This window comes from Planococcus citri, chromosome 1, assembly GCF_950023065.1.
Source record: "Planococcus citri chromosome 1, ihPlaCitr1.1, whole genome shotgun sequence".
In the NCBI taxonomy this organism is placed as follows: Eukaryota; Metazoa; Arthropoda; class Insecta; order Hemiptera; family Pseudococcidae; genus Planococcus; species Planococcus citri.
Window position 1 is genome coordinate 38,124,883 of NC_088677.1, and position 13,044 is coordinate 38,137,926.

General features: G+C 33.0%; 1 protein-coding gene across 2 annotated transcripts in view; it reads right to left on the reverse strand.

Moving 5' to 3' along the window:
- Positions 1-13,044, reverse strand: part of LOC135831775 (nephrin-like) — a 195,717-nt gene that overhangs the window by 20,717 nt on the left and 161,956 nt on the right. For both annotated transcript variants that reach the window (XM_065344524.1, XM_065344522.1), the window contains exon 2: positions 3,423-3,560. In XM_065344524.1, coding sequence (XP_065200596.1) covers positions 3,423-3,560 — 138 coding nt within the window. The remainder of the gene's footprint in view (positions 1-3,422; positions 3,561-13,044) is intronic.

A 13,044-nucleotide genomic window follows, 5' to 3' on the forward strand; every position in this document is an offset into this window, starting at 1 on the left:
TTGTCATATAATAACAGCATCGCTTTATTAAACCAACCAAGAAATAAACTTTCTTTTTTTTCTCTCTTTCCAAATGGAGAAGAATCGCAAAAAGCGAATACTCTAGAGATTTACCGAAATATACAGCTCTACATAAGAAACGGTAAAACAATCAGAAGAACTCCTCGGAAACGCAGTAATCGGCGTTTCCTTTTTTATTTTTCGTTGAAAAAGAGAGGGTTATCAGTTTTTCTTAGTTAGATTAAGCGGAAAACGAGTTTCTTCTTGTGGGCCGAATTAAAAATGAAAAAATAGGCTTTTGCAGATAGAACGCCGCCAGTTAAAGTTTTTAAAAACCTCGCTGATGAATCGCTTTTTCCAGTTAAATATGGATTCCATTTTCGTATCTTTGTTTTTTCATTTTCCAACCAAAAATTCCCTCCGCTGGGTTGAAGAAGAAGACGAAAAAGCAGAAAAAAAATATGTTCAACGTTTTCTGTTCTTTGGCCATAAATTATCGGTGATAAAGAAGGCCGATAATTCTGTAAGCTTACACCAGCTTTTCCGAATATAGGTACCCTTATTTTTTATTATCCCGAGGGCAAGTTTCTATTTTGAATTTCCTATACATATTATATTCTTCCTTTAAAGGTGCCAAAATATAAATAAAATACATCCACACCTCTCATTCCAAAAGTTGGCTCATATTTTCCCGAAGTTTCATTCGTTAACGATGGCAAAATCCAGCCAAAAATTAAACATCCATCTATCAGACGTAGTAAAAAAGAAAAAAGAAAAAAAATAGTAGCTCGCGGGACTGTCACCATTACTTTAGAAAAATCATTAACTGAAATTTAGTCTGAAAAAACGACAGTAGGGAGTAATTAAGTTCGTTTAAATACCTACCTCTTAGAATAATCACCGAAATGATGAAATTACAAATTTTTTCTATTGTTTTGCAGACGTCTGCTTGATGTAAAAATTCACAAAACGTTTTCACATCGAGTAAAAAATTCAAACTTGAGATAAAAGTGTTCCAAATTTAGAAAAGGTGACCTTATTCGAAATAACCTTTCTTTAATTTTTCCAACACAAAAAAAGGTAGTCCGATGAAAAAAATCTCCCCTCACGAATACTATACTCATGAAGGTATGGTACCGCTAAATTAGCAAATCATCCGATGTCTACATCAAATGAATAATTCGCATTTCATCTTATGTACTGGGTTCCCCTTGAAAAAATTCGTCACTTACGTCAGTAAGAGTTCATATCCCTATAATAAGGTGAACTTTTTACCCCAAAAATTAACCCTCTATTCAAGTCTAAGAGTACAAACGGCGAATTCCATTGCCACGAATTACAGTTTATTTCAGATGAATAAAAATTTAGCGTTTTGAAAAATTAGTCAACAACCGCAGGTAGCGACATTTTAATTTAAATTCTTTCTCATCAACTAACCACATTATCGATCGTAGAAAGTTGGAAATTCAAAAAAAAAAAAAAATACAAATTGTCTAGTCTATACTTCAAAAAACTTCCTCTCTTTTCATACTTATTTCCTCCTTGGTAGTTTTTTTTACGTTCCCTAACACCCGAATAAGAAGCACGAGCGAGGGTAAAGAATAAAGAAGGAAGAAAAAACTAAAAAAAAAAAGAAAGAAAGAAATTCGTTTTTAAAACTTCTATTTAGCGTTCTACGCCGTATAAACGGCGTAAATTGGATACAATTTCATTAAAGTATATTGCCCGTAATAATTGTCTTATTAAGCTCAAAAAAGTTTCAAAGTTTTTTCAACTTTAAGGGTAGTTTTTTCTTCTTCAATTTTTTCTTCTTTCGTTTAAATACATATATAATATGAATCCGAGGATTCTGCGTACAGCATATAGTTATTGCACTGTTACTACTTAGTAGGTAGGTAGTAGGTACCTACACAGCAGAAATAAGAATGAATCATTTGATTTAAAAGCAACTATGAATTAAGTTCTAATTCATTAAAAATTCAACAATACAGCAACATTTAAAAGATCTGTATCGCTAAATTCACCGGAGGATTTCATCACAAAAGAACACCAGTTATTTTTCAACTTTACAATCATTGTAAGTATAAATTAGATTGCAGCGAATGCTCGTCCTTTTTATAATTACCTTATATAAAACAATCGCAGAAAGGTATCCGTATTTTACTGGAAAAAACAATCTGGCAGATCTACTTATACCTACTATGCATTTATTTGTTGAAAACGAGTAAAAAAGGACGAAAAAACATTTAATATAGATGAAAAACAACGGAGAGTATTATGTCGATTTCATTCAATTTTTAGCAACTTCAAATCATTTCAAAAATTGTTCAAGCAGTTTTTTTTTTTATATAGAATTACGTTACTTGATTAGAATTTCTTCGCTGAAAATCGAGATACGAAGTTTTTTGTCAACAGACGTTCATACCTATATTATACTCAGCTAGTACTCAATTTTCCCTTTTTTTTTATCGTACAATAAGTACCTATTTAGCATAGAATGTAAGTCCTTATTTCAATAAAGCATATCCTATAAGATCCTAAACAAAATGTCAGCTGTCAAACGATAAATTGAAAGTTATGGAGATTTAAATTTTTCAGAATAGTCCAATAAGTTATACAAATTGAGGGGACAAATCAAATTGCCACTAGTTGATTATTGCAAAAAAAAACCATATTTCTGGTCACACTTGAATTACCATCACTGTTAGAGATCCAATTTCAGCATACGTGGGCATAATGATAGTTTTAATAATCCAATTTTTCAAAAAAAAAAAAAAAAATCGAAATTCTGAAATGTGTGATTGGGTAGCTTACAACTCTAGAAATCGTTTTCTTTTGGTCATTTTTCAACACCCAACGCATTTTAAGGCCACTTTCGATGTGTGTGAGAAAAATGTTTGACCCTTTTCTCAAAAAAAATGTTCTTAGGGAATCTGCAGTCTTGATCGTATTCCATTACTTACGTACCTGCCTACCACTGTGTCAATGAAGACCACTGTTAGCAAAAGTTGTAAAAAATATATTTTATTCCGTATTTACAAAGTATTATGAAAAATTTGACTTCTCAAAAATATTATTTCTCCTGCTTACGAGCACATACTCGTAACTTGTTAGGAAAAGAGAATACTTAATTTTAACTCACTAATCCTGAAATGCCCAAATTACACACTTCTTTTTTGGAATGCAAACACCCCAACTTTCGAAAGCGGTATTATTTCTTTTAACGCTAAACAAAGGATTTAATTTTTCTGCTCAAAGCTTTTTATTTTTTTATTTTTTTTGAAATTCAAAACGTTCCAATTTTCCAAAATTCATTTTGCGACACCAAATGTGCCGAAACAGCAGATTTGATTTTTTTCTGGCAACCCTTCAGAAATGATTAGATACCTATGAAAAATGTAATAATTCAAGTCAGAACTCACCTAATCCGAAACCATCTTTCGTCCACTGCACTTCACCGCCTCTATTGTTGATTTCACATTCCAGTGTGATTTCGGATCCTTCTTGAACTCGAGTATTCCGAGGTTCTACTCGAAAACTTTGTTGTTTGACAGAAACGACTGCAAGAAATGAAAAATAAATAAATTACTCGAAATAGTCGAGATAATATAGCTTAGGGTAATGTTTTCATCAATATTGTTGAGAGTGTTGATCGATATGAGTTTAGTTTAGTGTCACATGAAAATGTAGATATAAGAAGCAGGTAGTAAGTCTCATTAACGAGAGAATTTGCGAAATCTACGAATGTACGAAATTTGCCAAATGTATGCGATATGGTAAGCGTAGACTTACATCCCTTGATAATTTCAAATAATAAGATAGTGGAATACCCAGGCTATAAATTATGTACAATAGTTTCGTCGACGTACGTGACATAATTTTAAACTTGGGATACGCGTAACGTGTACAGTAGACATATAAAGACAACGAACGTAAACAGACAAACATACGATATTATAAGTATAGTGGAAGTGAGAAGATTACACAGGCGTGGCTAGAAAGTGATACAAGGCAAAATATGCATAAGGAAAGTAGACCCTTCGAAAATCTTTTAACTCGATGCGAGCCGCTATATACTTAGTTTTTTAACAACGCAGTTTATATAGCATTTTCATTTCAACGCTCGCGAATACCTAAGCTGTGGTTTTCAATTAAGAAAACAAAGCATTAGAGGTCTACGCTTTTCATATTGTTCCAAATAATTCAAACTTCCGTCGGTTTATCAACACTTTACAGTTTACACACACCATCTCTCATTCCGCGAACTACCTCCTTCTTGTTACCATACTTTTCTAATTAGCTGCTTATACATTTAGCCATACAAAAGCAACATCCGTGTCAGCTAACGCCACTCAGATGGTTAGTATAGGAGAATAATTGAAGAAGAAGAAGAAGAAAAAAACACGCGCAAACACAAATGCATCGACGAATAAATGAAATAAATCGTATTCAGCACTCCGGGTACTTTCCGCGCGACAAATATTTCCTTATAATATTTTTCCCAGCGCCAAAAATCCTCGCGACCTCATGTCAACAGATACTATCTTAAGTTGGTACAGCGATAATGATTTCTGGTTCCGCAGAGCTTTCCGCCTGTCAACTTTTCCATATTTTACTGTCATTGTGTAGCACTTTTCAAAGGGAGGGAAAACGCTTCCGAATGAAACGATAACACGACAAACCAAGAAAATAGAAAAATCAAGTTAAAAATACGCTACTCGTATTTTGAACACCGTTCAAAGATTTCCAATATTAGACATTTCATCGTAGCTTATTCCTATAAATTCCCATTCAATAAATTTAGTTTGATCGTCACGTTTTTAACGAAATCATAAATGCCATTTCGTAAACAAGGCTTACCAATCTAGCCTATGTATTTTCGTACCAGAGTAAATCTCCTATTTTGTTACCTGCGATAATATTTAGATACCCGAAATTACGAATGCATACGTGCGCAACCGTACGAGCGAGCTGAACAATGGCACGAGAATCCCGATTCGAAATTCTTCGAAACCTACGCTAATACTAAACATCTATGCTTTTGATAGATTTAGTTGATTTGTCCAAATGTAAAATTGAAGGGGCGAGTATACGAATTAAATCTGATACCTGCAGCTTCTTAAGAAATTACAAATCAAAAAAATTCAATTTTCAACTCCATCAAACCATTTCAGAAAAATCCAACACGTCAGCAACGCGCCGAAATATCGAAAAAGTATGTAAATCACAACGTTAGCGGTTCAGTAGGTAAACGAACAAATAATAAAAAAAAAAACAAAGACACCTTCGTTGCCATTGGAGCTGTATTCACGGCAAACAAGTTATGCAACTTATTCGACATGTTTTACTATGTACTTCGCTCCGTACGTGAAGACGACGCAGGGCAGGAGGGGGTAGAGACAAAGGTGATGCGTGTTATCTTTCAACATCTCATTGTTAGGTATTTATGTACCTACTTTTTTTCGCATAGGTTTAGGTGTACATAGGTCTAGGTACCTACTAATTTTAAACATTTTTGTGAACAGAGAAATGAGTTGAAAATTGAATAATTTTTGAACATTGATCATATTGAACACACAAATTTTCTTTTCAGCCAAAAAAATTGGGGCTTTAAATTTTGCAAAATATGTGAATTTTCGACTACCAAAATAACCTCAGGATTTGGACGTATACATTTTTACACGACGGCACTTATAATAACGTATAAATATAACAGCTTCCGCAAAATATAAGATCGTAGGTTTGATTAATGGAAAGGGAAATAATCTTCATGTTCATTATAGCGATTTCACTAAATTAATCTAACAAAAATTTCAAAAGGAAATCCGGCAATTGTGTTTTTATACCCTTTTTTCGATAATGTGTTTTTTTGTTGATTATGTACATACATAGATATTTCTATTTCCAGTATAGAATAAATACTTTTCAAATTCTAAAATTTCACCACGTGGGAGGATGTTCCCAGTACGTTTTTCAATATTATTCATTTTCAATTGAACTTGGGGTATTTTTATTTCATTAAGAAATCAGTCGAGATGAAAAATCCATTAAAAGTTGGTAAAAAAAATATACTCGGTACAATTTCCGTTGTCATGTTGTAGATGGCATTTTAAATTTTTTCCTTTTAAAATCGTTCGTTTGTTTCTGTTTACATTTTCCAGTATACGCAACATTAAAGGATTAGGTAGACTGCTGTAAAAAACTTTCTGTTCGATTTTTTTTTTTACGAAAACACTTTCTGATGGAAGGATTACTGGTTAGCCGTTAAAATTAACGTGTTTTTTTCCTCTTTTTTTCGCCGATTCGAGGGATGTTTATTATTAATTTTTCTCAATATATTCCCGCTTATTAAAAAATTCCCACTTCATGGTCGATTTTTTTTCGCTCCCTTTCAAAAGGTAGGTACAACATCTGCACGAATTTATTCACGACTAATTGATGCGCAAAATTATTCTAGAAAGCTTGGCATGTGATTTTATAAGGTTGAGTTTTGTTTATGGAAAGCAGCATCAACTTTGTTAACTTCTGGTAGCTCAGCTTCGAGCAACTTCTGCATAAACGTCAATTTCTGTACCGGTGAAATGTTTCGTGATCGCAAATTTATCTTTAGAAACCGAATCAAGGCTGATATATGACGTATAACAAACTACAACTGAGCATAACACACGCTTTAAGCTTCTTTCAACGTATGTTATATTAGTCAACGTCATTTAGCAGCGTTACATTCATGTCTTAATGCGTAAGTGAAAAAAAAAACTTTTCTAAGGATACGAGATACTTAAAATGTGTTTGTGTGTGTGTGGTTTAAAGAATAAAGTAATGATATACTTTCGAGGTTTTCCTTTCTTCATAGAATGTGTAATATAAAGTGTACGTAATAGGATCTACAAATGTTGATGTTGTGACCTTGGTTCAATTTTGCTCCAGATATTGAACACGATCAAAGGGAAATTAGAACAGCTGTAACATACAGGATACAGGGGTTTGAATAAGAAACTTTCGCTTTTAAATTGTTCAAGTTTTGGCATGAAAATATAGAAAAATGATTTTGAACGAACGTGAGAGGAAAGTGGTGTCCAAAGGAGCAAAATCTTTGAAATAAATGCTTTACAAAAAAACTGACGTTCGCATCTTGCCGACGTTCAAAATTGAGGCATACGTGTACTTTGAAAATTTTAATAATGAAAGCTCCTTTAATTTTGAACGCTGACCCTTCAATTTCTAGTGTCTGCGAGCAAATCAACACTTCAGCAGTTTACATTGCAGTATAACAATGCGCAGTAATCGGAATTTGTCACAGAACACCCGGTATAGGTAATGGTGATGAAACAGAATTTAAATTCATAAACCAAATTCGTGGTTTCCAAGATAATTTTCCAAATTTAGAAAGTAAATCTCGTAATTTCTTGATTTTCTTCGATTCGCCAAATTATTTCGACTTTATTTGGGCCATTTAGTTCTATGTAGGTATTGGTATATATTGCAATAAATTTTGCGAATAACCTGTATCTACTTTGAAAGTTTCCTTTGGCCCTTCGAATTGATTGTAAGTAGGTAAGTATCCAATCTCAGACTAGAAAACATCAAACAAAAACATTCGTATGCATATCGTAAATAATTGAGGAAATCAGGACCTCCATTTATCTTCACTCGTAATAGACTTTTTGCTAGCAATCAATTGTCACAACAACTAAGGTCGAATTCGCACAATTTTCTCGCCTAGCACGAGGTAAGGAGGTAGATACAAGTTTTCAGCCGAAACGCAAATTATGCATTAGAACCGTAAGCGAAAGGAATTTCATTACTGTTCTAAAACATGACTCAATTATTTTGCCAAGCTGGCGAAATGAAAATGCCTGTTTTGTTTAAAATTTTGAATAAGTAATTAACAATTTATAGTTAGTAATAAACGTTCTGTAATAAACTGAGAAACATTTTTCATTTTGGTACATTCTAACTATAGCAATAGTTCATTCATACTTATTATAGCACAGATTTTGCATCATAAAAAAAATTGATTACAAAATTTTCAAACAATATTTACTCATTTAACTGGAGGCGGAGAATAGATTGCTAATTGGATCGACAATGTTTTAGGAAAAAATTTAATGGTTTTTTCTCGAATATTAAAACGAAGTTGAGTCATTTTCAACTTTGAAGCATTTCGTATACTAACAAGATTCTCTGAATTGTTTGTATTTAGACAGAGCCTAAATTCTTTTTCTCAAGCTGAATTGAGTTTTAAATTAACACGTGAAGCTATTTTTTGAGCTCTGATTTCAAAGTAGGTACCTGAACATGATCAACTCTGAATCAGTGACCCAAACCAAAATTATGACCAAAATCACTAAAATTTTCAATCGGCCACTGCTTTAGAAGTTCGCCAATTAGGTACCTATGCTTTTTAAAAGGAGGAGCGACTAAACACTCGAATTGATCCGGCAAGCAGCAAAAATCACGCATCTGTATATTCGAAATAAAATAGAAATAGGTACATTAATTTGATCATTTTTATGATACTTGTAAGCATTTCTGCGTCACAGTTCAGCCACGAGCATACTTTTAAAATAATTGCAATGAAAATGTCGACCATTTAAAACGTTCGATACAAAATAAATAAGTTGACTGGATTTTAAATGGCTACAAAGCAATCTTCCGTTTAATAACATTATCCAACTGCGTACCCGTAGGTATAGGACTATAGGTAGCCGAAATTTCAAAGCAAATTAGGTACCTATACTCATTTTAGGGTAAGTATAGGCGTATAAAATGCTTTTACGTTATACTCTCATCAATGCCACCACATTGCTTCAACTAGCATAGGTATAGGTACATATTCTCGCATCATTTAATCAGGAACGAAAGCTATAGGCAAATAAATGGAAATGGTAAAAAAAGAAATGTTTAGCTTGAAGGGTTGGAAAAAATTTGTGCGCGATCTAGTCAAGCATTGTTAACTTCGCAGAGATAACCCGAACTCGTATTGCATTTAAATTATTTCCCTACGTGATGGTGCCCAAGTTGGACATTTTTTATACTGACTAAAATTGATTTAATTCGGATTACCCGCTTTCTGTACTCGTATTGCTGTTTCGTGCCTTATATTTTACCAAACGAAATTCAAACCCATTTGTGATCTGATCTCACATAAGTAACAACGTACTCCTACTCACTCTTTCGTATATTGTAAGTTATCTCTACAAGAAAGATTAGTATTTAGAAATATAATTTCGTATCGTGGTAAACGTACAGCTTGAAAATTCATCACCTCTGTTCTTTTCATCCGCGATAGCAGCGTATCACACACACGCGTGTTTAAAATACAGAAAAACCTCCACATTCGAGGAAACTTTCCACCCACCACTTTCGCTCTGATACGTTTTATTTAATATTGATGTATCATCTCATCAATCTTAAAATCAGACAAGCTCTTTTCCAACTCCTTTTTTCCCTAACAAGTTGATACCGTTCGCGGTTTCCGAGAATTAATTCCTATTTTTTTATCATGTTTTTTTCCTTCTCTCGGGTCGAATCAAAACACTATAATACCAATAATGCGTGTGCATCCGTTTCCCTCTACAGGGTATCCCTATAGTATAGTACCTATATATGTACGAGTACAGTAAACCGACATGAAGAAAACAAAATTTATGTAATTCAAGGTTATCTGCGCGTTTCAAAGAACTTCCTTAAATCGTCGATCGCGGAAACAGTTTAATTCTAAGGAAATGGTGTGTTTCCTTCGATCACGCAGTCTTCTGTGTCAACAAATTCGAGTGTATGCTGCGTATTGCTACAACTGCTAGTACAAGAAGGGAAACTCTATATCGATCACACGAATTATCAGCCTCATAAGCAAAGTCTTGCCGCGGAATCATTTCATCCGTAAATCTTGTCAATCCTATAGTCAACTTCTCTTATCAATTCATCTTCATTGAACGCGAGCGAAAAAATTTTCTTTGCTTAAATTCGACGCGAAGACGTTGTTTATACAAAAGAAGTACCACGAGCAACTTTATACTTTCGTAGTACCTACCTTACCAGTCATCTCGCACAATTAACATAAAACCGTATTTAAAATCTGTAAAAACAGAGTTTAAAATGTTTGAAAATACAAAAACTAAAACTATCTACTGCATAAGACGACGCGAACGGTTTATTCAAGCGTTAAAAAGTGAAAGAAGATTTTTGCCATTGTTTGGAATATTTTTATCCGAAGACTTTTTATACTTATTTTCCCCCTTTCCTGGGGGTTTTTAAAAAGCAAATTTCAAACAAATGATATGATTATAACGCGACGGTATTTTCTTTTTTTCTTCGCTAGATTGAACAGATTATAACCTCAACAGGGTTTTCATTTTAAAGTCATTACAACAACTTTTACTAGTTAAAGAAATCAACTTCAAGCTGTCGTCTTTTTTGTACGAGAGCGTAAAATTTTCCGCTTCATTCACATTGTCAAATTCGCTGTAAATTCGATAAAATACTAATTAATCATGTTCTCTTTTGTTCGTCGTATTTCGTTTCAATTTTTTAAAATAAGCAATATTTTGCTCAAAGGTAGATAAGTGTTTAAGTGTAGTAGGTACTAGGTACATGGTACACCCATTAATAAATTCACACATGAGTACATAAATCACCATTCAAGATCAATAATAATCGAAATCGATCAAATGATCCACAATATCATTTTTACATCTACATACTCGTATGATTACAAAGTTACACCAATCAAAAAAAACTCGACGATATTTCAAGTTAATTTTCAAAATCGGGCATTCAAACAAAATCATTTTTCACTTGATTTTATTGGGATTCTAAAGAAGTTTCACCTTTTGATTACCTACTGCAGACTCAAAAAAAAAAAATTGGATTTAAAGTCCCCTTTTCAAGGAAAGTTTTCAATCATGGATACGTTTTGGCTTCGATTTAGATCTTTTTGAAATCAGGGTTGCATGAATCAGAATCATGAGAATTTCAGAGGAACCCCTTCCACCATTTCCCAATTTTTAAAAATCTAAAATAATGTCAGAAAATCAATAAATTTTTTCCATAAATTAAAAAAAAACGGTCGGCTTTCTTACAAAGTTTTAAAATCCTGACAGGATGTAAAAAAGTCAACTGATTTTTTTTCAAGTTTTCAAAAATCAGCGTGACGAAGTTCTTAAAAGTCATAGGCTTAGTTAATATAAATTATTTGAAAAAGTTTCAACGGTCTGTGAGTCAGGAAGTCAGCTAGGTTTTTTTTTCAAGTTTTCATAAGTCAGAAAACAATGAATTTTTATCAGAATGTCAACAAGCGATTTTTGATCGATCCTATGTACAGGGTGCCCAGAAACATCGAGTACCCCTAAAAAAGTTTTTTACTAAAATACTTTGGTTGGTCACAGTGAATGATAATAATTATAGCACATGATTGGTTGTTGGACTGGAGAGATAACATTCCACCAATCATATGCATCTATTTCACGTTGCCAACCTATATTATTAATGAAAAACTTTCTTGGGGGTACTCGATATTTCTGGGCACCCTGTATCTAGCTACCTAGCTACCTCGTACTTAGGTGTAGGAAAGTCACCAAACAGCAGAAATTCAAAAAAATACATATTAAAATGTTAAATTTATTAAAATCACATCTAATTACGCATCGGATTATACGAGTAAGTACCTAAGTATAAAATTATCTCATCCGTCGAAGTTATTATCGGCAGGCTCATTTGACCAATTAATCAAAATTCTAATCAAATTTAATTCAGGTAGAAAAACTAAAAACATTGAATTTAAGTTGAGAAAGTCATTTGCAAACATTTCATATCGTTTACTGTCGATGGCGCAGACTTTGGCGATAAAGCAAGTCTCATTATGATGTTATCGAAAAATGCATAACATACAATATCAAAAATTGAAATCAGTTTTCGTCAAGAAGTATTTCATATTTTATGAACGGAAGTATACGCTAAACCGTACACCAACTAAGTACATTTAAAATATATGTACATGTCTAGACAGGTATTCGTATGGATATACGCGTATATATTTATTCATTCCAAGTTTTATAAAACAACCGAATTTCGCCGTAAGTTTTACCAAATAACTTTTACTACGGATATTTGTTTACAACGCTGAACTTAACCTCATCATTCAGACCAATACCTATCTCATTTTCGAAACGCATTAGTAAAATTACCTCGAATAAAACTTCGCAATGAGAAATTAATAAAAATCACTCGAACCGGTTGCTTAAAATACCTGTCAAATCATTACCATAAAGTATAAACCAAGATGAAGCTATAAAATTGTCACCCATCGAAATAAAAGCTTTAAATAATTCAAGGAAAAGACGAAAAAAACATTCAAGACGAGCTAAGAAATTTCATCATTCAATTATGATATTACACATTTCGAACACGAAAACGGCTTCAATGTCAACCAAAAACTTTTTAACAAACAACTTCAGCATAAATATTTAAATTGATAAATAATCGAATGCATTAATAAATAATTCTTCGCTTCAAAACTTCAAGATTTTAGATTTCATATACCCATTTTCCTCTTGCAAAGCTGCCTCAAAAAAGCTGGCATGTTTTGATACGCAGAAATGTTTTTGAAATTTTACAACAAATAAAAAGACTCGCATTATAAAATGCATTTTTTTTTTAGCTGGGTACAGCTGTTTAAAAATTGGCTATAAAATACAACTCAATACACCTGATAACACGTTACTGGCATTTTTGTAAACGGCCCTACGTATGAGCAACAGAATATCCCCCTTTTCTTAAAAGCAAAGTGTTTGATAATATTTCGCACGTAGGGGTTCCTTTCAAATCTTCTGATAGATAAGACTCGGATTAACGGATCCTAAAACACTTTGGTGGACATTTCTAGCCCAACAACAGGATCTAGTATGTACATTTCCTGCATCACGCGTGTTTTATTTCAATAACGACGTTTGCTGGAGCATAAATGCGTGTGTTTTTTTTCAAGCATTTACTTGTTTGTTTCGCGGAATTATAATAATAGCTATGAATTAAAGTATTTTACGT